At 39.3% G+C, this 27,420-nt stretch overlaps 1 protein-coding gene across 1 annotated transcript in view; it reads left to right on the forward strand.

Annotated features, from left to right (window-relative positions):
* The first annotated feature begins 502 nt into the window (after positions 1-502).
* Positions 503-27,420, forward strand: part of HELB (DNA helicase B) — a 518,950-nt gene continuing 492,032 nt past the window's right edge. The window contains exons 1-5 of the mRNA XM_053719225.1: positions 503-718; positions 7,109-7,453; positions 18,579-18,669; positions 19,186-19,935; positions 20,359-20,522. Of these exons, the coding sequence (XP_053575200.1) occupies positions 520-718; positions 7,109-7,453; positions 18,579-18,669; positions 19,186-19,935; positions 20,359-20,522 (1,549 nt within the window). The 5' untranslated portion in view covers positions 503-519. The remainder of the gene's footprint in view (positions 719-7,108; positions 7,454-18,578; positions 18,670-19,185; positions 19,936-20,358; positions 20,523-27,420) is intronic.

Raw genomic sequence — 27,420 nt, forward strand, 5'->3', positions numbered from 1 at the left:
AAAAAATGAACAGCATTTTATTTTGTTACGGGTGTACTAATTCTAAGTACATTTACAAATAGGGTCATTTCTATTTTTTTTTTAAATGGTCAAATCCAAGCAAACTGATTTTTTTTTTTTTGGGGGGACTAGAATCAAGAGTTACAAACTTAGGAGTCTGTGAACCCCATATTTGTATGTACCACGCATGAGAAAACGAATGCAGTCGCTTTACAAGGCAAAACTAGTTGTGCATCAAATACACGTGTTCTACAAAATAGCATTTCAGGGATGGTCGATTACATCCACTACAATTTGGTCTATATGTACGAGAGCACTTGACATTTAAAAACAGAATTGTACAGTCCAATGTTCTGCGGGAGATCATCGCTTTCATTTTTATTTATTTCCCAGATACCGTTTGCTACATGCAGCCCAGGTTTGAGCGGAAGTAAATAGCAATTTGCTTCTCAAATATACACACAAACGTCACTTCCCCATGTGAGGCGGCTGTTTTGGAAGTTTCATGTTAGGTTCGCTATGAGTATGAGAGGCAGGAAGACCCACTGGGAAGTGCTGGAGGGGCGCTTGTTACCTGTGAAAGATGTCGCTTTGACAGAAGACAATGACGAGCCGGAGGAAGAAGATGAGAAGGGAGAAGAAGTTGACTTCTTGGACGCAGAGGAGATCCTGTCTGATGGTGTCACTGCGAAATCAGAATCGCTTCGGAGCAGTAAAGGTGAGAGCCGGGGGACACTTGTCACAACAACAAGGCAGGGGGAAAGAACACTACAATGGATAGAGAAGACTGAATCTTGCTGACAGTTCTAAAGTATGTGCCACTTGCTCATGTCAGTGATTCTGCAGTCTTCTGGCACCAAACGTGTGCCCCTTTATGCACCAAAGAACACAAGCTACAGTACATAATATTATATATATATATATATATATATATATATATATATATATATATATATATATATATATATATATATGTTATTTATCACAGACTGACCATCTTTTCACATAGAGCACTGTGGTTTGGCATATCCAAGCCAGAATTTATTCCCTTATTTATGATACTCCCCCTGTATTTTTTTAGTTCAAAGGTGCTTCAGTATTTTTAAAAGGACGTACAGTAGTAGAATATGAAATGTATAATAGTGAATTTTGCAATCTGTTTAAAGCACAGTACATGTTGGCAAAAAAAGGCATTGTTTACGAGTGATGACTGCTGCTGTTCCTAAAGGGATCTTAAATGCATTAACAAAATACTCCATAGTATTATTTTTCAATAGCGTCCATAGAACTATATGTTTAAAGGGACAGTCTAGACCAAAACAAACTTTCATGATTCAGATAGGACATGTCATTTTAAACGATTTTCCAATATACTTCTATCACCAATTTTGCTTTGTTCTTTTGGTATTCTTAGTTAAAAGCTAAATCTAGGAGGTTTATATGCTAATTTCTAAGCCCTTGAAAACCGCCTCTTAGCTAGGGGCATTTTGACAGTTTTTTTTTTTACCACTAGCGGGTTTTAGTTCATGTGTTTCATATAGATAACACTGTGCTCACGCATGTGGAGTTCCTAGGAGCCTGCACTGATCGGCTAAAATGCAAGTTTGTCAAAAGAACTGAAATAAGTGGCAGTTTGCAAAGGCTTAGCTACAAGATAATCAGAGGTAAAAAGTGTATTAATATAACTGTGTTGGTTATGCAAAACTAGGGAATGGGTAATAAAGGAATTATCTATCTTTTAAAACATTCTGGTGTAGACTGTCCCTTTAACATCTGAAGTGAAAATCAACTCTGTATCGTTAAAGCAAACTAACAGGGACAGTATACACCAATTTTCATATGACTGCGTGTAATAGACACTACTATAAAGAATAATATGCACAGATACTGATGTAAAATACAGTATAAAACCGTTTAAAATCTTACTTTGAAGCTCCCAGTTTAGCTCAGTTAAAAAGGTTAGCTGGAACATTCACTGAAAGTGGTTGTATAGCAAAAAAAAACACACTCCACCTCCCCCTGCATATGAATAGACTCTACACAAACAGAAGCAAGATGGAGTAGGTATACATCAGTATACTTCTAAACCTTTTATGGTTTGGTTAGGAGTCATTTAAAAATAAGCAAACTATACTTTAAAAAAAATAAATAACAGAAACCTGTATGGGCTATATAAATGGATCATCTACAAAATATTTATGCAAAGAAAAATCTAGTGTTTAATGTCCCTTTAAATGGCAATTATAGTGCAAAAACGACATTAACAACCCTGCGATGCTATGTGTTTAAAAGCCCATTTTAATTGAAAAATTAGATGCTGTAATGAGGGATTAAACACATATTTAAAGTATTGACTGGGAGCAATAGACAAATGCTGTTCCTGAGCGGATACTGCCCATAAGCCAATCAACACGGGCAGTCGCATGACCTGCGGTTTAACCATGCGTTTAACTCCCTTGCAGGAATTAAATACATCTCATTGTAGTGTTGGTAGTGCTAAAGTTCCATGCACTAATAATTTCTAACATGTCATTTTTGCAGTATAATATCCATTTAATGCACTGGTTCTCCGGGCACAAATGCCACCCATGATTAGCTCCATGACTAACAGTCAGCTGCAGCATTCTGCTCTGAAGTCAAAGTGCATTGTTGTTCCAAAGCTGACTTTGTTTAATCGCTTTGTGAGGTTAAACACAGTTTATTCAAGCAATATGGCAATAATACAATTCTCTAATGTGTGAGAACCGGTATTTATTGCTCATTTAAGTTGCAGATGATACTGCAGTAGGCTGCATGCATGTGCTATTTATTAATGCCCTGAGTGTCGGTGACCTTCACAACTGGCACTTAAAGCATGAGAATGAAACATGTATGGCTACATAACCTAATTCCATTTGAATAAAAACACTAATACTTTTTCTGACTTGGATATTTGAACTCACCAGTGGACTTTTCATGATCATATTTTTACTTGGAGGACTGATGTTCCTTAAATCATGTGCAGTCTCTTTTTTAATATTATTATGTAAAACATATGAACCAGTTGATGTTATCTGAGATGTTTCCACTTAAAGGGACAGGAAACCCCAACATTTTCTTTCATGATTTGGATAGAACATACCATTTTAAACAACTTTCCAATTTATTTCCATATCCTTTGCTGAAGGAACAGCATTTTACTACTGGCAGCAAGAAGAACACATCTAGTCAGCCAATCGCAAAAGACATGTGTGTAGGCACCAATTAGCAACAGCTCCCACTAGTGTAGGATATGTGCATATTCTTTTTCAACAAGGGATACCAAGAGAACAAAGCACATTAGATAATAGAAGTAAATTAGAAAGTTGTTTAACATTGCATGCTCTTTCTAAATAATGAAAGAAAGAATTTGGGTTTTAGGTCCCTTTAAAAATGTCTTCAAATGACATGCTCTATCGGAATCATGCAAGTTTTTTTTTAATTTTGACTTTTCTATCCCTAGTTTAAAGCAATTGTTTGTAAATGTAACAATGTCATATCCACCTATGTACTATAAAATTAACATGCACATTTTTTAAATTAATATAGCATACCTGCAAAAAAAAAAAAAAAAAAGTTCTCTTCACCCCTTCCTGTTTTCCTTCCAGGCAGTTATGATGCTATCACCATTCCGCCCTCCCTTGCAAAATAAACATTGAGGGACAGATTATGTATTGATATTCTAACTTCTGCGTTTTGTGCGCGTCAACTTTTCTTTTTTAACTTTCAACTTGTAATATTCACGCTACCCGACGCACACATAAAACTCAATTCTAGAACAGTTTAAAGCATGGGTATAGGAGCGCAAAATCCTGCTTCACTCGTAATCCAGCCCGGAGTCATTAAAACCTTGCAATTCACTATTACAGGAATGCTCCACTTGTCTCCCATGTGGGTGAAATGCTTGTGTGCAACCCGTCTTTGAGAGACTTTGAGAGAGTCTTTGTTTCTTGCAATTAAATGTGCAGCACTGCATCTTATTGGCTGCCCCAGCTAGAGTGGGGGGCGGGGGGAAGCATTTAAAGCAGGGAAGGTATCAACAGCAAGACCGGCATGTATTATGGAAAAACAAGTATTTTAATATAATTTAAAATTAACTGACAATATACTTTTTATATTTATTATAATTATTTACAATCACTTTAAAGAGACACGAAACCCAAATCCCCCCCCCCCCCATGATTTAGAAAGAGCATGCAATTTTAACCCCTTAGTGACCAGACCATTTTTTAAATTTTCTTACCGTTAGGGACCAGGGCTATTTTTACATTTCTGTGGTGTTTGTGTATAGCTGTAATTTTATTCTTACTCATTTACTGTCCCCCCACATATTCTATACACATTAAATAGACTTTCTAAAGATACCATTATTTTCATCATATCATATATAATTTTCAATACATTTTATTTTAAATATGATGAAAAAACCCCACACTTTTTCTAACTTTGATCCCCAAAATCTGTTACACATCTACAACCACCAAAAAAACACCCATGCTAAATAGCTTCTAAATTTTGTCCGAGTTTAGAAATACCCAATGTTTACATGTTCTTTGCTTTTTTTGCAAGTTATAGAGCAATAAGTGCAAGTAGCACTTAGCTATTTCCAAAACCATGTTTTTTTTTCAAAATAAGTGATAGTTACTTTGTAACACTGATATCTGTCAGGAATCACTGAATAACCCTTCACATGTGTCATGTATATATTTTTTTAGTAGACAAACCAAATTATTGATCTAGGACCATTTTGGTATATTTCATGCCACCATTTCACTGCCAAATGCGATCAAATGAAAAAAAAATTGTTAACTTTTTCACAAACTTAAGGTTTCTCACTGAAATTATTTACAAACAGCTTGTGCAATTATGGCACACATGGTTGTAAATGCTTCTCTGGGATCCCCTTTGTTCAGAAATAGCAGACATATATTTCTTTGGCATTACTTTTTGGTAATTAGAAGGCCGCTAAATGCCTCTGCGCACCACACTTGTATTATCCCAGCAGTGAAGGGGTTAATTAGGTAGCTTGTAGGGTTAATTTTATCTTTAGTGTAGAGATTTTTTCATGAAAAAAGATAAGGCAATTTAAACTGATAATTTAAGTAACATGAAATGCATGCGTTATGATGTTCTCTATGGCAGTGATAAATAACTTCCCAGCACATGGGGGCCACATATCTATATTTTAGAAGGGCCACATATAAGTTTATGGCTATTAAGCAAACAATACAACAAAAAGTTTTTTGTTTTGTTTTTTTACAAAACCCCTCAATAATGTATAGCAAACTGGGTACTGGCAGACAGCTGCCAGTACCTAGGATGGCAGCAAAGAGGTAGAGGGGGGAGGGTTAGAGAGCTGTTTGGGGGGGCTCAGGGAAGTTGGATGTAAGGGGGATCCTATACTGTAGAAATGATATAATTAAAAAAAATACCTTTTGTTTTAGTACTGGCAGACTTTCTGCCAGTACTTAAGATGGCGGTGACAATTGTGAGGTGGGGGATGGAAGAGAGCTGTTTGAGAAGGGTCAGGGGGTGGGATGTGACACTAAAAATAAAATTAACCCTACAAGCTACCTAATTAACCCCTTCACTGCTGGGCATAATACAAGTGTGGTTAAATGGTGTCATGAAATATACCAGAATGGGCCTAGATCAATACTTTGGGTTGTCTACTAAAATAAAATATATACATGTGAAGGGGTTTTCAGGGATTCCTGATAGATATCAGTGTTACAATGTAACTATCTCTAATTTAAAAAAAAAAAAAAAATTGGTTTGGAAATAGCAAAGTGCTACTTGTACTTATTGCCCTATAACTTGCAAAAAAATAAAGAACATGTTAACATTGGGTATTTCTAAACTCGGGACAAAATTTAGAAACTATTTGGCATGGATGTTTTTTGGTGGTTGTAGATTTTGGGGGTCAAAGTTAGAAAAAGTGTGTGTTTTTTTTTTTTTTTTTTTTCAAATGTTTCATCATATTTTATAAAATATTTTTTAATAGTAAATTATATAATATGAAAATAATGGTAACTTTAGAAAGTCCATTTAATTGCAAGAAACATGGTATATAGTATGTGTGGGTATGAGTAAGAGGTAAGAAAATGGTAATGGTAAGAAAATTGAAAAATGGTCTGCTCACTAAGGGGTTAAGTAAGGATGCAGGATACCCTCTTTATGCCATTTTTACCTCCAGATGTTTTTTTTTTTTTTTTAGTTATTGTAAAAAAAAAAAAAAAAAAAAAAAAGATTTTTAGTTTCAATTTTTTCTGTGGCCACAAAAAAAATGACACGTCACTCTGCTTTTTCCTGGGGACTGCAAAAATGGGTGCAAAGGGCTGCATGCACCAAGGCAGAACATATTGTGATCCAAGATGTCATTGCAAAATGTCTGCAGAAAGAACAGGACACATGCAGGAACTGTTGGCGCTTTCACTTTGCAGTGCTGCTCCACATCAGGCTGTTCTCTTCAAACAGCACTGTGCTCTGGCTGCCCTGTGTAAGTTTTCCATAACTCAGTGCAGCCACAGCGAAACACTGTTTGAAGGGAACAATCAAATATGGAGCATGTGTGACTCTCATGGATTTTGCTTTATTCTCCTGGTAATGAACACATTGCAGATGAGATGGTGCTTTAGTTTAACTGCTTAATAAAAATTAAATTTCATTCCAAAATGACCTGCAGAAAATGTTTCATTATAAAAAATTTCATTGCTGAAAGTGAAAAAAAGTTCACTGGGCTGTGAGTTGTTCATCCGTGCCCTTGGGTAAATTGGCCGCTGGCTGGTGAGACATCCTCCTCCCAAGCACAAAAATGCCTCCACAAGTGAAAATAAAAACAATTAACAGATTCAATTCAATACAGGAACATACATTTTTCAAAAACAAAAAAACAGAAACATCTTTAAAACAGTTTCTTTTAATTGCAATAAAAATACTTTAATGAGCTTTTATGCTTGAGAGGGTGCAATACGGTTCTTAGTTTTACATTTATCTTTTTGGATTTAATAGCTGATTTAATTATCATTGATCTGTTCTAAATCATTGCCCATTCCTATCTGTACTTGTAATCTCTCCTATTTTTCTTTAGTGATTATTAAAGATGAACTATCACGTGAACATCATGTAACTGGATTTTTTCCGTTTGTGGATCCTTGGTGGTCTGTACGTGTTGAGGTGAAACGTATTGGATCTCAGTGCTTTGCAAGGGGTTACCCATCCTATGCACTTATAAGAGGTGACCTGTCTGGAGAAAAGACTGGAATACTATCAATATTTCTTACAAAATGTTGTCTACCAGATGAGAGAAAGCAAGACTTTATAGATTGGCTACCGAATACTCCAGTGACTTTTGAAAATTTACAAACTTTAGCAGAAGAATATACAGAGGAAGATCCTCATCATTTTAACTTACTGCCGTACATACAGCACTCAGGTATGTTATTGCAAGTTAAAGCATCATGGTATTGCTAGCCTGTCTACATACTTTTGTTTATTATGTTTATGTGCATGGCTCTGTGACTTTTTCTTTTAACCCTTTGGCTGCTAAGCTGGGTTTGAGCTTTTTTTTTTTTTTTTTTTACTTTTTTTAAATATATATATTTTTTTTACTTTTTTCAAGATATCCAAGACGTATACCGTTTGAAAGGTTAGGCAAATACTTTTCCAATGGTGGGTCTTGGGGGTCTGTAGCTGCTTAGATACCTGAGATACAGGCTTATAAGCAGCATGCCCCCATTTCCCTATATTGTCCATTGTTAATTTTAAATAAAGTTGCACAGTGACGTCACCGCACAAATCGTGAAGCCCTGGCGATGCCTTTCACTATTCAGGCCAGATTGCCGGTGTAGGAGTAGGTGGGAGCCCCCAGATTGCCCTCAAGGTGGGTGAGTGCTAGCGACATCCTCAGCACCTGGCTGGGACAATTTGCGTTGTTGACACTCAAAGGGTTAAACAGTGGTTTAAAGTGACACTAAAGTCATAATTAAATTTTCATAATTCCGCTATTGCATGCAGTTTTAAAAGGACATTTTTAGTGGAAAAATGACAATGTAATGTTAACCCTAGCGGTGATGCAGTGCATTGTGGTTAACCCCTGCAAAGCAGCAACTAGCACTGCTTATTGGGCCAGCAGATTTCTGTGTCTCACAAGTGGTATTTTAATGACGTGTTTAAACCTCACTGCTAGGGTTAAACACATTGTATGATCTCTAGTGTTAAAATGACATGCTCTAACAAATTATTAGGACATGTCATTTTTAATCTGTAATATGCCTTTAAACATCTTTCCAATTTACTTATATTATCAAATTTAGTTTTTTTTTCTCTTGGCGTCCTCGGTTGAAGAGAAGGCTCAGGAGCAGAAATCCAGTACTGTACCTGAACACATCTGGTGAGCCAATCACAAGAGGCATCAATCAACAGCTAGCTCCCAGTAGTGCATTGCTGCTCCTGAATCTACCCGGGCTCTTTAACAAAGGACACCATGAGAACAAAGCAAATTTTATAACAGAAGTAAATTGCAAAGTTGTTAAATCTGAATACTCAAATACATGATCTAATTTGCTAGAGCATTTAATTAAGATTATCGACACTGCTGTGTGTTTAACCTGGCAAAGGTGTTAAACATATAGTAGAAATGCTACACACGACCCGCAGAGCACTGCAGGCCCTGAGTGAAACCTGATCCAATCAGCAGTGCTATCCGCTGCTTTTATTTGCAAATTTAATTGCAATTTTGTCGTTTTATATGATCTGAAATAGTTTGATTCCAAAATCATGTTTTATTTTATATATCATAAAATCACATTGAAAGTGGAATTTGAATACACTTTTAATAATATTTCCAATTTACTTCTATTCTTGGTTTGTTCTTTGTTGAAGAGATATCTAGATAGTTAGCGTTCGCATGTCTGGGGCACTACATGACAGGAAATAGTGCTGCCATCTAGCATAGTAAGATAACAGATCAGGTTGAAAAAAGACAGAAGTCCATCAAGTTCAACCTATACAAATCTTAATATATTTACAAAATTTGAGCGTAAATTAATCCCATTAAAAAGGTGACCAATTTAACACAAGCAATCATATCCCTGAATTCAGTTTCTAGCCAGAAATGTATCTAAAACCATTTTTTAAATTTATCTAAGGTATTGGCATTTACTACCTCCTTAGGTAATGAGTTTTACAATTTTATTGCTCTTACAGTAAAAAAATATATTTACGTTGCAGGAGATTAAATCTCCTTTCCTACAGCCTTAAATTGTGACCTCTTGTCACAAACAATTTTCTTGGAATAAACATATTCAATTCCAATATACAGAGATGGCAGAAGCTCTATTTATATAAAGTAATCATGTCCCCTCTCAAGCGCCTTTTTTTCTAGAGAAAACAGACCAAGTTTGGCTAACCTCTCCTCATAGCTCAAATTCTCCATTCCCCTTATTAGCATTGTGGCCCTTCTCTGAACTTTTTCTAAGTCTGAGATCACTCCCCAGAACTGCACTCCATACTCAAGGTGATGTCTTACCAGGGATTTATATAGTGACAGAATTATGATATCCTCTCTTGAATCAATGCCTCTTTCTAATACATGCTAGTATCTTAATAGCCTTAGTAGCTGCTGCCCTGCATTGTCCACCCATCTTTAGCTTGTTATCCATTACTACTCCCAAATCCCTTTCCTCCTCAGTTTTGCTAATTCTAGTCCTATTTAAATAATAATTTGCCTGCTTATTTTTACTTCCAAACTGTCGAATCTTACATTTTCTATTAGATCTAATTTTCCATTTACCTGCCCATTCTTTTAATTTTTGTAGATCCCCTTGTAAAGCAAGTTCATCCTGCCCTGACCTTATGACCGTACACAACTTTGTATCATTTGCACAAATAGAGATGTTGCTATTTAATCCTTGCTCCTAGTCATTAATAAAAATATTAAAAAGATGAGGGACCAGTACTGATCCCTGCGGGACTCCACTGATTACCTTTGTCTTGGGATGGGCGAATGTGTTTATATTCGAATTCGAATGTTATAACGAATGTTATTGTAGAAATTCGATTTACATAATAGGATGTTGATAAGAACGAATATTCTTAAAAATTCAATTTTCTAATGTTTACAGTTTTCGAATGTCACATTCGAATTCGAATGTCAATTTCAAATTCGAATGTCCCTTTCGAATTCGAATATTACATTTATAAAACACAATTGTAGACTAGAAACACTATTTTGAATTCGAATGTCACATTCAAATCGAATATCACATTCAAATTTGAATATTACATTTATAAAACACAGTATTAGACTAGAAATAATATTTTGAATTTGAATGTCACATTCAAACTCGAATATTACATTTAAAAAACACATTATTAGACTAGAAATACAATTTCTCTTACATGGTGTATCCAGTCCACGGATTCATCCTTACTTGTGGGATATTCTCATTCCCTACAGGAAGTGGCAAAGAGAGGACACAGCAGAGCTGTCCATATAGCTCCCCCTCAGGCTCCGCCCCCCCAGTCATTCTCTTTGCCGCTCTAACAAGTAGCATCTCCACGGGAGGGTAAAGTGAATGTGGTGTTAGATTTGTAGTTTTTATTTCTTCAATCAAAAGTTTGTTATTTTAAAATAGTGCCGGTTTGTACTATTTACTCTGTGGCAGAAAGTGATGAAGATTTCTGCTGAGAGGTAAACGATTTTAGCATGTTGTAACTAAAATCCATTGCTGTTCCCACACAGGACTGTTGAGTACCAGAAAACTTCAGTTGGGGGGAACAGTTTGCAGGCTTAACTGCTTTAAGGTATGTTTCAGTCATTTTTTCTAGTCAAGACTTAGTAATGCTAGAAGACTGACAAGAATCCCCATGTGGGAAAGGTAAGCCATATTCTGAGACTTAGTATAGAAGGAAGGCTTATTTGAAAGGGCTCAAAACACTGGTGGACACTGTTAAGGGGCAATCTATTATTTTTTTACAAAAATCTGATATTTATACAAGTTTATATTACATTTGAAACACTTTTTTGAGGTTTATTCCGCATGGCATATATTTAGACACCTATTTTGGCTTGGGAAGGCCCCACAACTCCAGAGTGAAGAGGGAGGGGGCCTGAAATTCGCGCCTCAGTTGCGCAGTTGATTTTACAGACAGCTTCATGCAGCTCCATGTGAAGAGTCCAGAGATTACTTGAGGACTTCAGAGAGGCTTATTTTTGATCAAAACTAATCCCCAAGGAAGGTAGGGCCACAGCAGAGGCTGTGGCATGGTGCTGTAGTTTGCTAACCGGTTGCCAGCTTTAATTTGCTCCGGTTAGGGCAGTACGGGGTTAATTGACTTGAAATTTACTGTGCAATCATTTCAAAGCATTAGATTCATATGGTGAAAATTTCATAAAGATTGGATGATTTTTGGAGATTTAGTAAAAAACTGTGCGCTTTTTATTATTTAAAGGCACAGTACCGTTTTTTCAAAAATTTTATTTTACTGTATTTGAGTGCTGTCTAAGTCTGTTTAACATGTCTGAGCCTACAGATAGACCTTGTTCTATGTGTTTAATAGCCATGGCGGTACCCCCTTTACATTTGTGTTTAAAGTGTGCTAAGGTATCTAAACATTTTAAAGACCATGCAGTGACACTTAAAAATGTAGCCCAAGATGATTCTTTAACGGAAGGTAACGAGGATAGTCCTCCTTCCTCTCCCCATGTGTCGACACCAGTTACGCCCGCGCAAGCGATGCCTAGTACCTCTAGCGCATTGGCCCCTATTACATTACAACAATTAGCAGCAGTCATGTATAATTCCCTTGCGGCATTTCTATCCAAACTGCCAGTTTTTCCTAAAAAGCGTGATAGCTCAGTTTTAAGAACAGAGGATGAGCAATCAGAAGTTTTGGATGATTTATCTGTTGTACCCTCACAACACTCTGAAGTGGCAGTGAGGGATGTACTGTCCGAGGGAGAAATTTCTGACACAGGAAAGGTTTCTCAGTGGGCAGAATCAGATTCCTTAGCGTTTAAATTTAAGCTGGAACACCTCCGCGTACTGCTTAAGGAGGTTTTAGCTACGCTGGATGATTGTGACCATGGTGGTCCCAGAAAAATTGTGTAAAATGGACAAGTTTCTAGAAGTCCCTGTATACACTGATGCGTTTCCGATCCCGAAGAGGGTGGCGGATATTGTGACTAGGGAGTGGGAGAGACCAGGTGTGCCTTTTGTCCCCCCCTATCTTTAAGAAAATGTTCCCCATAACTGACCCCAGGCGGGACGCGTGGCAGACGGTCCCTAAGGTAGAGGGAGCAGTTTCAACACTAGCCAAGCGCACAACCATACCAATAGAAGACAGTTGTGCTTTCAAAGATCCTATGGATAAAAAATTAGGTTTACTAAAGAAAATATTTGTTCAACAAGGTTTCTTTCTTCAACCGATTGCCTGCATTATTCCTGTAACTACTTCAGCGGCTTTTTGGTTTGAGGCGCTGGAGGAGTCGCTCCAGAGGGAGACTTCATATGACAAAGTCATGGATAGAATTCGTGCTCTAAAACTGGCTAATTCTTTTATCACAGATGCCGCTTTCCAACTAGCTAAGTTAGCGGCGAAAAATTCTGGTTTTGCCATTATGGCGCGTAGAGCGCTTTGGCTCAAATCGTGGTCGGCTGACGTGTCGTCCAAAACAAAATTACTAAATATTCCTTTCAAGGGAAAGACCCTATTCGGCCCCGAGTTGAAAGAAATTATTTCGGATATCACTGGGGGAAAGGGCCATGCCCTTCCACAAGATAGACCGTTTAAGGCCAAAAAAAAGGCTAATTTTTGCTCCTTTCGCAAATTCAGGAGCGGACCTGCTTCAACCTCTGCAACCGCAAAGCAAGAGGGTAACGCTTCCCAGCCCAAAGCAACCTAGAAACCTTTGCAGGGCTGGAACAAGGGTAAACAGGCCAAGAAGCCTGCGGCTGCTACCAAGACAGCATGAAGGGGTAGCCCCCGATCCGGGACCGGATCTAGTAGGGGGCAGACTTTCTCTCTTTGCTCAGGCTTGGGCAAGAGATGTTCCAGATCCCTGCGCATTAGAAATTGTTGCTCAGGGGTATCTTCTAGAATTCAAGGACTCTCCTCCAATGGGAAGGTTCCACATTTCTCGTTTGTCTTCAGACCAGACAAAGAAACAGGCGTTCTTACGCTGTGTAGAAGATCTTCTAAAAATGGGAGTGATACACCCAGTTCCAATTGCAGAACAAGGACTGGGCTTTTACTCAAACCTGTTTGTAGTTCCCAAAAAGGAAGAAACTTTCAGGCCAATCCTGGATCTAAAAATTATAAACAAATTCCTCAGAGTTCCATCATTCAAAATGGAAACCATTCGGACAATCTTACCGATGATCCAGGAAGGTCAATATATGACTACCGTGGATCTAAAGGATGCGTACCTACATATTCCTATCCACAAAGATCATCATCATCAGTTCCTAAGGTTCGCCTTTCTGGACACGCATTACCAGTTCGCGGCCCTTCCTTTCGGGTTGGCCACCGCTCCCAGAATTTTCACAAAGGTGCTAGGGTCCCTTCTAGCGGTACTAAGACCGCGGGGCATTGCAGTAGCACCTTATCTGGACAACATCTTAATACAGGCGTCGTCTTTTCACAGAGCCAAGGCTCATACGGACATTGTCCCTTTTGCCCGAATTCATCTCAGACCACTGCAACTGTGCATGCTCAAACAGTGGAATGGGGATTATGCAGATTTGTCTCCTCAAATACAAATGGACCAGAAAACCAGAGATTCTCTTCTCTGGTGGTTGTCTCAGGATCACCTGTCTCAGGGAATGTGCTTCCGCAGACCGGAGTGGATCATTGTCATGACGATGCCAGTCTGTTAGGCTGGGGTGCGGTCTGGGACTCCCTGAAAGCTCAGGGCCTATGGTCTCGGGAAGAATCTCTTCTCCCGATAAACATTTTGGAACTGATAGCGATATTCAACATGCTCCAGGCATGGCCTCAACTAGCGGAGGCCAAATTCATCAGATTTCTGTTGGACAACATCACGACTGTAGCGTACATCAATCATCAGGGAGGAACAAAGAGTTCCCTAGCGATGAAGGAAGTAACCAAGATCATCAAATGGGCGGAGGATCACTCCTGCCACCTATCTGCAATTCACATCCCAGGAGTAGACAACTGGGAGGCGGATTTTCTGAGTCGTCAGACTTTTCACCCGGGGGAGTGGGAACTCCACCCGGAGTTTTTTGCTCAGCTGACCCAGCTATGGGGCATTCCAGAATTGGATCTGATGGCGTCCCGTCAGAACACCAAACTTCCCCTTTACGGATCCAAGTCCAGGGACCCCAAGGCGGCATTGATAGATGCTCTAGTCGCGCCTTGTTCCTTCAGTCTAGCTTATGTCTTTCCACCGTTTCCTCTTCTCCCTCGGCTAGTAGCCAGAATCAAACAGGAGAAGGCTTTGGTTATTCTGATAGCGCCTGCGTGGCCACGCAGGACTTGGTATGCAGACCAAGTGGACATGTCATCGGTTCCACCATGGAAGCTGCCATCGAGGCAGGATCTTCTAATACAAGGTCCATTCAAGCATACAAATCTAGTTTCTCTGCAACTGACTGCTTGGAAATTGAACGCTTGATTCTAGCTAAGCGTGGGTTCTCTGAATCAGTTATAGATACTCTGATCCAGGCCAGAAAGCCTGTCGCCAGGAAAATTTACCATAAGATATGGAGGAAATATCTTTGTTGGTGTGAATCCAAGGGTTACTCGTGGAGTAAGATTAGGATTCCAAGGATATTGTCTTTTCTCCAAGAAGGATTGGAGAAGGGATTGTCAGCTAGTTCCTTAAAGGGACAGATATCTGCTCTGTCTATCCTGTTACACAAGCGTCTGGCAGCAGTACCAGACGTTCAGGCGTTTGCACAGGCTCTAGTTAGAATCAAGCCTGTCTATAAACATGGAGTCTCAATTTAGTTCTTTCAGTTCTTCAAGGGGTTCAGTTTGAACATTTACATTCCATAGATATTAAGTTATTATCTTGGAAAGTTTTGTTTTTGGTAGCTATTTCTTCTGCTTGAAGAGTTTCAGAATTGTCTGCTTTGCAGTGTAATTCACCCTATCTGGTGTTCCATGCAGATAAGGTTGTTTTGCGTACCAAACCTGGTTTCCTTCCAAAAGTGGTTTCTAATAAGAATATTAACCAGGAAATCATTGTTCCTTCTCTGTGCCCTAATCCAGTTTCTAAGAAGGAACGACTGTTACACAATCTTGATGTGGTTCGTGCTTTAAAATTCTATTTAAAAGCAACTAAAGACAAACATCATCCTTGTTTGTTGTCTATTCTGGTAAGAGGAGAGGTCAAAAAGTGACTACTACCTCTCTTTCCTTCTGGCTGAAAAGCATCATCCGATTGGCATATGAGACTGCTGGACAGCAGCCTCCTGAACGAATTACCGGTCATTCCACCAGAGCTGTGGCTTCCACATGGGCTTTCAAGAATGAGGCTTCTGTTGAACAGATTTGTAAGGCAGCGACTTGGTCTTCACTGCATACTTTTGCCAAATTTTACAAATTCGATACTTTTTCTTCTTCGGAGGCTATTTTTCGGAGAAAGGTTTTCCAAGCAGTGGTGCCTTCCGTTTAAGTTACCTGACTTGTTCCCTCCCTTCGTCCGTGTCCTAAAGCTTTGGTATTGGTATCCCACAAGTAAAGATGAATCCGTGGACTGGATACACCATGTAAGAGAAAACAGAATTTATGCTTACCTGATAAATTACTTTCTCTTACGGTGTATCCAGTCCACAGCCCGCCCTGGCAATTAAGTCAGGTTAAAATTTATTTTTGTAAAACTACAGTCACCACTGCACCCTATGGTTTCTCCTTTTTCTCCTAACCGTCGGTCGAATGACTGGGGGGGGCGGAGCCTGAGGGGGAGCTATATGGACAGCTCTGCTGTGTGCTCTCTTTGCCACTTCCTGTAGGGAATGAGAATATCCCACAAGTAAGGATGAATCTGTGGACTGGATACACCGTAAGAGAAAGTAATTTATCAGGTAAGCATAAATTCTGTTTTCGAATTCGAACGTGACATTTGAATTCGAACGTGAGATTTGAAACACAGTATTAGACTAGAAATACTATTTCAAATTCTAATGTGACATTCAAATTCGAATATTACATTTATTAAACACAGTTGTAGACTAGAAATACTATTTTGAATTTGAATGTCACATTCAAATTCGAATATTACATTTCGAAATTGAATGAATACATAGCTAAACATTCTATTATTCGAACGAATATTTTCGAATTTTATTGAAAAATTCAAAAACAAAAATTTGAAAATAGAATGTTAGATTGTTATATAAACATTCAAAATTCGATTCGAACGAATGTATCAAAATTCGTTTTAAATTTGAATTTTTAGAAACATTCGCCCATCCCTACCGTTGTCCAATCTGACAATATGATCTGTTTACTACTATTCTTTTCTCCCTGTCTTTTATCCAGTTATTTATCCATAAGCTAACTTTTTCAGCTATTCCCAGTCCATTAATTTTGTACATTAATGTAGCACTGTATCAAATGCCTTAGCAAAATCCAGGTATATCACTTCAACTGATTTCCCTTTATCTAAATGTTTTACTTTTCTTACTAATGTCTAATACTGTTTATATGTGTGTGTGTGTGTGTTTATATAATATATGTATGTGTGTATATATATATACACAATGGAATGCACTCACTGGTCTTTTAAACAAAACGTGTAGTTTAATGTAACGTTTCGGGGACCGTATCCCCTTCCTCAGACTGTTTGCACCCTGGCAGTTGGATTTAAGTGAGAGTGCTCTTCATCTGCTATTTTATATATATATATATATATATATATATATATATATATATATATATATATATATATATACAATTAGCTAGAGAGAGTTAGTTAAGTGCACTGTTAGAAAGCACCCATTGTGGGAATAAATGTGAACTCTCACTTGCAAACTTTGCCCAAAATAAGGGAATAAACCGTCTGTAAGATTAACTAGCAAGGAGTTCAAATGCATGCACACTCTTTCCCCGGACTCTTCAGAGAAACCAACAGCATAATGGAGTAAACCATGTGAGACTTGACAATGCCAAAATACAGCCGCTGGCTATACTCACTGCATAAAATGCGATGCTGCGTTGTCACTATCCGTCCGGCTCCGTGTGCTGCAAACAAATCCCCTTTGCTCCTCCGCTTGATCAGAAGTCCTCTGTGATGTGCCGTATTCTGTGTGTTTCTCTACACACACTGTGAGCGTCCAATGACGCATATGCAGCCGGTCACGTGATATGCGGTGGCCAATCGGAGAATCCCTTATCCCGTCGTCTAGTAGAAACGTGAAGACGTAATTGGGGCTGAAAGAGCAGGCAAATCCAAATTCAGCCTGATAAGTGATTTGCCTGCTCTTTCAGCCCCAATTACGTCTTCACGTTTCTACTAGACGACGGGATAAGGGATTCTCCGATTGGCCACCGCATATCACGTGACCGGCTGCATGTGCGTCATTGGACGCTCACAGCGTGTGTAGAGAAACACACAGAATACGGCACATCACAGAGGACTTCTGATCAAGCGGAGGAGCAAAGGGGATTTGTTTGCAGCACACGGAGCCGGACAGATATTGAAAACGCAGCATCGCATTTTATGCAGTGAGTATAGCCAGCGGCTGTATTTTGGCATTGTCAAGTCTCTCATGGTTTACTCCATTATGCTGTTGGTTTGTCTGAAGAGTCCGGGGAAAGAGTGTGCATGCATTTGAACTCCTTGCTAGTTAATCCTACAGACGGTTTATTCCCTTATTTTGGGCAAAGTTTGCAAGTAAGAGTTGACATTTATTCCCACATTGGGTGTTTCTAACAGTGCACTTAACTAACTCTCTCTAGCTAATTGAATACATTCTATGCTTTCTGGCAGCATATTAGTTCAGTGCACTTTTTGAGCTTCGTTATACCATGGAGGGGTCTGTTGTTAATTATTACTCATTATTACCTGTGAATGAAAGAGGATATGGAGATCAGGAACTGGACTCTATCTTTTCTACAGATATCACTACCTTTTCCCTAAGTGAACTTTTTGATAAAATGGAGATTTTACTAGTCAAAGAACACAGGCTACAATTCGATGTTTGGACATTTGAGAAATATATCAAACTAAATATTATACCAAGGGGACTGAGAATTGCTAAGTTTCCTACCTTTGAAGTCACTGATAGTGAATTTATTGACACATGGAATGCTGTTTTGACAGAATGCTCCTTTAGGTTGATGAATCTGTTGATTTTGTATAAAATGAAATTACTAGCCAGCATTAGAACGGAAATTGACACACTACAACAAGTATTGAATGACAAAAAACAGGATTTAGATTACCTAAAGTTTGATGGTATACTTAGGGCTACACTTATTGAGTCCAAAAACCTTATTCTTAATACGAAGCATTCAAAGTACCTTCGAGACCAGTCAGATTATGACAATCAATCTGTTTATATTTGGAGTCACTTTAACAATAATCCTAGGAGGTCTAGCAATAGAAGATGTAGATCTAGAAGTAGAAATAGGAATAGAGGTAGAGGGGGCAATCATCAAAACAACACCGACACTTCTCAGGTGAGACAATTTCAGTACACTGACAGTGAGCCAGATTCAGGGGAAGATGCAGGAAGGGAAGGGAGATGGCAGGGGCCACACCAAAAGGTATACTTAAGACCACTGGTAAACAGGTCAACATACAAACACCGGCACCCATGCAAAAATCTAACCAGAGCATACCTAACAAATCTATTAAGCCTGCACCCCAGAACACCAAAGATGGTAAGAATTCACACACCAAATATGTGAGCAGTGAACACCAGTCTCCCCACCAAGCTATTTCGAATTCAGGTGAGGATAGGAGAGTTTTCGAACAGGTTTTTTACCAGTCCAGGGACAAAACAGGAATAGGCCAGGTCAAGCAGGACAGGTACCCCTTGAGGGGCAACAAGGCAACCAAATACCAATGATGAATGCTAACACCAATAAATATAATGTTATCAATTTATCTACTATACCACTCTCAGATGTACAACTTAGAGTTTTAAGCTATGGAATGTCTTTCGCACCCACACATACCTTTGATCTTTTCAGAACAATGTTGGATGTGAACAAGCTTATCAGGAATTTAACCTTGAGAAAGCATTTTCAAGGGGATACGACAATGGCACAGGACCATCTCGATGTTCACATACAGCAAGGTTCAGAAAATCTGAGGTTTGTTGATTTTTCAGAGGCATGTGATGTTATTTCACTTCAACACTTGGGAAGACAAGGAGAAGTCTCAGATCCTTCTAATAACATATCAAGTTTCAGTGGTTTTAAAAAACTATCTGTTTTTTATCCCATACAATCTAGAGGTACTATACTTGAAACTTTTTTCAAGAGAGTAGAGAATGATCTTACTCTACTCGCCTCTAGAACTGAGACTAGTGGCGAATTTAAAACTAAGTCTAATCTTACGGTCACTGAAAGAAAAGCCATCTCTGATTTACAGAAGAATAACAACATAGTGATACGCACAGCTGATAAGGGAGGTGCGGTAGTTGTTCTAGATAGGGAAGTCTATATCTATGAAGCACACAGACAGCTGCATGACACAGACAATTACCTTGAGTTAGACAGGGATCCCACACTAAGTTTCCAAAGGGACTTGAGAAGACTTTTGGATGATGGTTTGGAGGATGGGCACTTTGACTCCGCTACTTTTGAGTATTTGTATGTCGAATGCCCAGTTGTGCCCATCTTCCACCATCTTCCAAAGGTCCATAAAACATTGACAGAGGTCAAGGGTCGACCAATTATAAGCGGAATTGGGTCTATCTTTGAACATCTATCACAATGGTTAGATGCTCTCCTTTTTCCCTTTGTAAAAAGCTTACAAAGTTATTTGAGAGACACTAAAGATCTTTTGAATCTACTCGAAGATTTCTCGTGGGATTCTAGGGTGCACATTTGGTTGACCGTGGATGTAGTCGCCCTTTACTCCTCCATCCCGCATGAAAAGGGTTTGGAGGCCATCAGATATTTTTTGGAGAATTTTTCTTCTCTAGATGGGCCCTTCATTGAATATATACTAAGGGCCACTCATTTCATGCTTACACACAACTACTTTCGCTTTGGGGAATCCTTTTATCTCCAAAGATGTGGGACAGCTATGGGGGCCAAATTTGCGCCCTCATATGCCAACCTCTTCATGGGTTGGTGGGAGATGTCCCACATCTTTGGAGATCTGAATCCCTATAGGGATCGGATATCCTTTTTCAGGCGGTATATCGATGATCTCCTTTTTGTGTGGTGTGGATCGCCCACAGACCTTATTGACTTTGTTAACAGGCTAAATGACAATGATGCAGGCCTCAAATTCACATTTGAAAAACATCATACAGAGATTAATTTTTTGGATCTCACCCTTAAAGCTGATAGGTCAGGTAAAATTCACAGCAGTACGTTCAGATAGCCAATCACAAGGAATACCCTGCTCCATGCTAGGAGTTGTCACCCCAAGCATGTACCATTAGCAGTAGCTAAAGGGGAAATGATTAGGCTCAAACGTAATTGCACTGAAGAGTCAACATTTCAAAAACAGAGAAGAGACCTTGAAAAGAGGCTCGGAGAGAGAGGGTATCCTAAATATGTCATCAAACAGGCACATGCACAAGTTGATAAAGTAGATAGGAAGACACTTCTCAAAGGACCTAAAACTTCGAACAAGGCACAGGCTGCAAGGACAGATAATAAGGCTACCTTCGTCACTGACTATAGTATGGAATACAAAGATATTTGTAATATAGTCAATAAACATTTCAGAATGTTGGCAGCTGACGATAAGCTTGTGAGTACAGTTGAGAAGGGCTTACGCTGTTCATTTAGAAGGAGTAAGACCTTAGGGAATATCCTCTCACCCTCAGAGTTACCACCCTGCTCTGAAAAATCTAAAGGATCATGGTTGAAACATGGGGATGTACAGATGTGGGAAATCCAGGTGCAAACCGTGTGATTCCGCCATAATTTCAGATGAGTTTCATTCGACTATCACGGGCGAAGTGTTCAAAATCCAGGCATGCCTCAACTGTACATCTTTCTATGTCATATACTTACTCACATGCATAGAATGTCATCTACAATACGTGGGGCTCACCAGCACTGAGATAAATACCAGAATTCGCAATCCCCTTTCCACTATTAAAATTGGAGAAGCCAGTACCCCACTAGTTAAACACTTCAAATTCGTGCATAACAAGAGTAGTGCCACACTCAGGTGGCAGGCTATTGAAAAGGTTACTACTCCCTTGCGTGGAGGTGACAGAGCTCAGATCTTAGGTAAAAGAGATGTTCTGGATTTTTAAGCTACAGACTCGTGTCCCCAAGGGACTTAATTCAGAATATGATCTGAATAATTATTGGCAATAGTAGTTTACAGAGTATTCAAAGGCACTATACACTTTGTAACTATATACTTAGTCCTTCACCTTTTCTGTTTTTGTTGGTTCTGCTTTTTGTTAGTCGTGTTTTATTAATACAGCGCTATTTTTCAGATGTGATATGTCATGAATTTTGATCTTTTCTGTTAGCTTTACACACTAATCTTTACAGTATCCCATGATGGTCTATTGTATTTATATGTGTTGCAACAGTTTTTGATCAGTTGAATATGTATTAGAATATCTACTATCCTGATTAGCTTTAGATTAGCATAGGACACTGACATTACATATATTGTTTCTTAACACTATTCACACTAAGCGCTATTTTGCTAAAACAATGTTGAGCATAATTTCCAATAGTCTTTGTTCTCATTTATTCTTTGTTCAATACTATAAGACTTGAGGTACCTGCTAATATATGCAATAAGTGTCTTACAATTGCAGGTTGAATCTTAGTTTCAGTTTAAGCTTCATCTCTAAACTAATGTCCAATTGTTCTCTTTCATTCATAACATATGATTTGATTCACTAGGTACATAAATGGTTAATGTTTTTAACAATTACTAGCTTGCACACTCACACGTAGTTTTGTTTTTGTTATTAACCAATCAGGATGTTATTCTGCTTTTAAATGAAGCAGCACTTGTGCATTCCATCAGCTATGATTACGGTATCACACCGAAACATGTCATCTGGAAGCAACAAGTGCTGAGTGTCGCTATGTTTCAGACCCCCATGGGTTTTTTATCCACAAGTGGACTATAATAAAGTTTGGATATATATATATATATATATATATATTCTCACTTTCAAAAACCAGGAGGCCAGGGTGCTAGTAACAAATAGCATACAGGTAACATAAACTTGCACTCGCTGGTCTTATTTCAAAACACACTTTACTGTGATGTTTCGGAGATAAAAATCCCCTTCCTCTGACATAGTGTAATGGCAACTCAAACAATTTATAGAGCAAATAAACAATAGCCCCTCCCCCAAAATGAGACCAAAAAACCGCCAAACAGCAGTCATGGAAACCACCTAGACACAATAATGTAAACAATAGTGACATAGCAGTGATTGCTGAATAAAATATCATATTACATAACTATCAGTGGTAATAAAGTGACATTATTATTATTATTATTATTATTATTATTATTATTATTATCAGGTATTTGTAGAGCGCCAACAGATTCCGCAGCGCTGACATGGTATAAGAACTTATTATAACCAAACAGCAAGATAAATAATATGCCCATATGACATAATATAACAATAATGATAGATCGTGGCTTACTCTGTATACTCGCTACTTAATATCGTAGTGTTTTGGAGTGTGAAACTCATCTATACGGCCACTCCATTTCCTATGTGTGGGACTCTATGCAAGGTTTAATCCCTCGGTACATTACTTAGGGAGGTTATGTGACTAAGCTGTAATAGCTACCTGATCCTATATGCAGTACGGCTGTGTAATCTGGGAACCGCCATAGCCTCAAACACGCCAACACCGAAACCGGAAGAGAGAGGAGGAGCACCTTGTGACGTCACCGGGTTGCCAAACGGCTAAACCAAAGTGACACTGCTAGGGAGCCATAGCAACCGATATAATCATCCCGGTTGAACATGGTCCACTTCAGTGCAGTCATCCTAATGGAATACAAAACATGTCCCCATAAATAACAGATATAAAGGAATACCCAATATGCCTCTTAAGGAAAATTAAGAACGTGCATTAAACTAGATCCCATCTAACATTTAACAGTGGAAACAAAACAAAGATAATAAATGAGAATTGAGGGTTAGTAAAGTGCACATTCCTACAAGAAAAAACCTGATCACCCACATATCTCAAGTAAGTGAAGAGAGGGACACAAAAAGACAACACAGAAAAAGGGTTAGAGAGGCGGAAAAAGTAAACACAGGGGGGGATGGCGGCTCCCATAAACATAACAACTATACCTTGGCAGCAAGCTGCCATCAATAACAATGGTGTGATATGTTATCTGCACCCATACCTAATCAAAAATAGAAGGGGGCATATTCTCACCCATATCCCCAAAACATTAATCAATATTAATTTATTACTGGATCGTGACTCTCATCATGGCAGAAAAGTGAATAGCAGATCCCACTATATATTCAGATCTCACAAGGAGAGCATAGTGGACCATTGTTTTATAAAAACCAATGCCAATCCACAACAGTATTCAATCCATTGGGTTGCACCGTATTTAACCGGTCACCGCCGTGTCTCAGTGGTGGAATGTGATCAATAAGAATAAAGCGCAAGTCATTCACTGTGTGGCCAGCCTCTAAAAAAGTGTCTTCCCCACCGGTTGTTCACTTGACTTTTTCTTCAATGCTGTTCTTTTAGCTGACCTGTGATTCACAAATCTGGTCCTGGCATCATTAGTCGTTTTTCCGACGTAAAAGCGCCCACAACAACAGCTGAGGAGGTACACCACATGAGTAGTGGTACATGTGATAAAGTGTCTAATTTTAAACCTCCTATTGGTGTGGGGATGGCAGAATGTCATGCCTGGTAGCATGGCACTACACGTTGTACAACCCGTACATCTATAACAGCCATTCTTCCTATTCTGCTGTAGCCAATTGGATTGAGTATAACAGTGAGCCGGATCAGTCTGCATCAGAACGTCCTTAAGGTTTTTATTTCTTTTGTAACCCACTCTGGGATGATCCCACTCCGCAAATGGGAGAGTGGGGTCACTCTTGATGATGTGCCAATGCTGGTCCAGGCTTACACCTAACTTGCTAATAGTGGGGATGTAAGGAGTAGTGAAGGTCAATCTTTTTGTGTCTCTTTTGTTGTTCTTTTCTACGTAGCTTTGAAGTCCCAAATCAGTGACCCCTTGTACATTCTGATCAACTAATCGTGGATTGTACCCCCGCTGTTTAAATTTATCAGCCATCTCTACTCGTTGTTCCAACATCAGTTCAGGTTCACTGTTGTGATCCGGTACTTTACACATGGCACCAGGTGATCCGGTACTTTACACATGGCACCTTTTGCTCCCTCTGCACATACTACATGCTATACCGCTTGTTGAAGTGGGGCTATTGCTATACTACTTGCTTGCTGGGACATTGCTTTACTACTAATTCAGCTTGCTTTGGCTTACCGCATGAACTTCCTGATGTCTCCTTTTGCCTTTAAAGCCTCCTTTCTAACATATGCTTATGTTTAAACCTATATGGATGTACGTGCAGCCTTTTGCCCACTAATACATTACTTTGGAATCGCATCATTACAAGGGATGAACTTTCTCCTATAATATGAGCCATCTCAATAATCATGTTAACATGAACTGTACACATGCATAGATCCCCACGTATTAACTGGCCAGACATTACCTATTACATATAGGGTTTGGTTCAGCAGGGTGTTGTTGCATGTTATTCTTTCTTCAGAATGGTTTTGTTCTTGAAGAGATTTTTCTATATATATATATATATTTTTTAAATTCTTCTTTATTATCAGGGAAAGGAATAACAATCACATAACAGTTCAACAAGGCAAACAAGTGTGGCTCGCAGACCGCAAGGTTAAATGTATGCTCATTACACTTTGAAGGATACCGATGTCATTGGTTATACAAGATAGTATATTTAAGCAGAAACAAAGCAATAAACAATATTTGTTCATTTGTGATCGTCTCTTCCCCTATTTTCTGGTTTATTATAATTTAACAGTTACTAATCTAAATTAGCCTAGAAAAACTAAGACAACTATAACAGTAGTAGTAAAAACGAAATAAGATAGAACAGAATAAAAATAAAATAAAACAGAACAGAACTAACAGAACAGAACCAAATATGACGAGATTTTTCTATATTTTTTGTTAGGTTTATGTGTGTTTTTTTTCTATAAAGGTATTTGGTACTAATACATTTTCTTTGTACTTCTAGGTTATAGGATATGTGCATTCTTGCTTTGACGACAATGTGTATTTCTTTTGCAAGATGTACCGAGTCCACGGTTTCATCCTTACTTGTGGGATATTATCCTTCCTAACAGGAAGTAGCAAAGAGAGCACCACAGCAGAGCTGTCTATATAGCTCCCCCCTTAACTCCACCCCCAGTCATTCTCTTTGTTGGCTCTAAGCAGGAAAGGTAAAGAGAAGAGGTGTTAAATTTTTGTTCATCAAGGTTTTCTTCTTCAACCTATAGCGTGCATTGTTCCTGTAACCACTGCAGCTGCCTTTTGGTTTGAGGCTCTGGAAGAGGCTCTTCAGGTGGAGACTCCACTAGATGATATTCTGGACAGAATTAAGGCTCTTAAGCTGGCTAATTCTTTTATTACAGACGCCGCTTTTCATCTCGCTAAGTTAGCGGCAAAGAATTCAGGTTTTGCCATTTTAGCGCGTAGAGCGTTATGGCTTAAGTCCTGGTCGGCTGATGTGTCATCAAAATCTAAGCTTTTGACCATCCCTTTCAAAGGTAAGACCCTATTCGGGCCTGCACTGAAAGAGATCATTTCAGACCTCACTTGGGGGAAGGGTCATGCCCTCCCCCATGATAAGTCAAATAAGACAAGGACCAAACAAAATCATTTTCGTTCCTTTCGAAACTTCAAGGGTGGTCCCGCTTCCTCTTCCCCTGCTGCAAAGCAAGAGGGGAACTTTGCTCAAGCCAACCTGGAGACCTAACCAGGCTTGGAACAAGGGTAAACAGGCCAAAAAGCCTGCTGCTGTCACTAAGATAGCATGAAGGGGTAGCCCCCGATCCGGGACCGGATCTAGTAGGGGTCAGACTCTCTCTCTCTTTGCTCATGCCTGGGCAAGAGACGTTCAGGACTCCTGGGCCATAGAAATTGTAACCCAGGGGTATCTTCTAGATTTCAAATATTCTCCTCCAAGGCTGGAGATTCTATCTTTCTCAATTGTCTGTAAACCAGACAAAAAGAGAGGCGTTCTTACGCTATGTAGAAGACCTTTTTATCATGGGAGTGATCTGCCCAGTTCCGAAAGCAGAACAGGGACTAGGTTTCTACTCCAATCTGTTTGTGGTTCCCAAAAAAGAGGGAACCTTCAGACCAATTCTAGATCTCAAGATCCTAAACCAATTCCTAAGAGTTCCATCCTTCAAGATGGAGACCATTCGGACTATTTTACCAATGATCCAGGAGGGTCAATATAATGACCACCGTGGATTTAAAGGATGCGTATCTACACATTCCTATCCACAAAGATCATCACCAGTTCCTCAGGTTTGCCTTTCTGGACAGGCACTACCAGTTCGTGGCTCTTCCCTTTGGGTTGGCCACGGCGCCAAGAATCTTCACAAAGGTGCTAGGGCCCCTTCTGGCGGTCCTAAGGCCGCGCGGCATAGCAGTGGCGCCTTATCTAGACATCCTAATTCAAGCGTCAATTTTCCAACTAGCCAAGTCTCACACGGACTTAGTGTTGGCCTTTCTAAGATCTCATGGGTGGAAGGTGAACGTGAAAAAGAGTTCTTATTCCTCTCAAAAGAGTTCCATTCCTGGGAACTCTGATAGACTCTGGACATGAAAATTTTTCTGACGGAGGTCAGGAAATCAAAGATTTTAACCACCTGCCGAGCTCTTCATTCCATTCCTCGGCTGTCAGTGGCTCAGTGTATGGAGGTAACCGGACTTATGGTAGTGGCAATGGACATAGTTCCGTTTGCTCGCTTGCATCTCAGACCACTGCAACTATGCATGCTCAAACAGTGGAATGGGGATTATGCAGATTTATCTCCTCAGATAAATCTGGATCAAGAGACCAGAGACTCTCTTCTTTGGTGGTTGTCACAGGATCACCTGTCCAGGGGAATGTGTTTCCGCAGGCCAGCGTGGGTTATAGTGACGACGGACGCCAGCCTACTGGGCTGGGGTGCAGTCTGGAATTCCCTGAA

The sequence above is a fragment of the Bombina bombina genome, chromosome 6 (assembly GCF_027579735.1).
Source record: "Bombina bombina isolate aBomBom1 chromosome 6, aBomBom1.pri, whole genome shotgun sequence".
Lineage (NCBI taxonomy): Eukaryota > Metazoa > Chordata > Amphibia > Anura > Bombinatoridae > Bombina > Bombina bombina.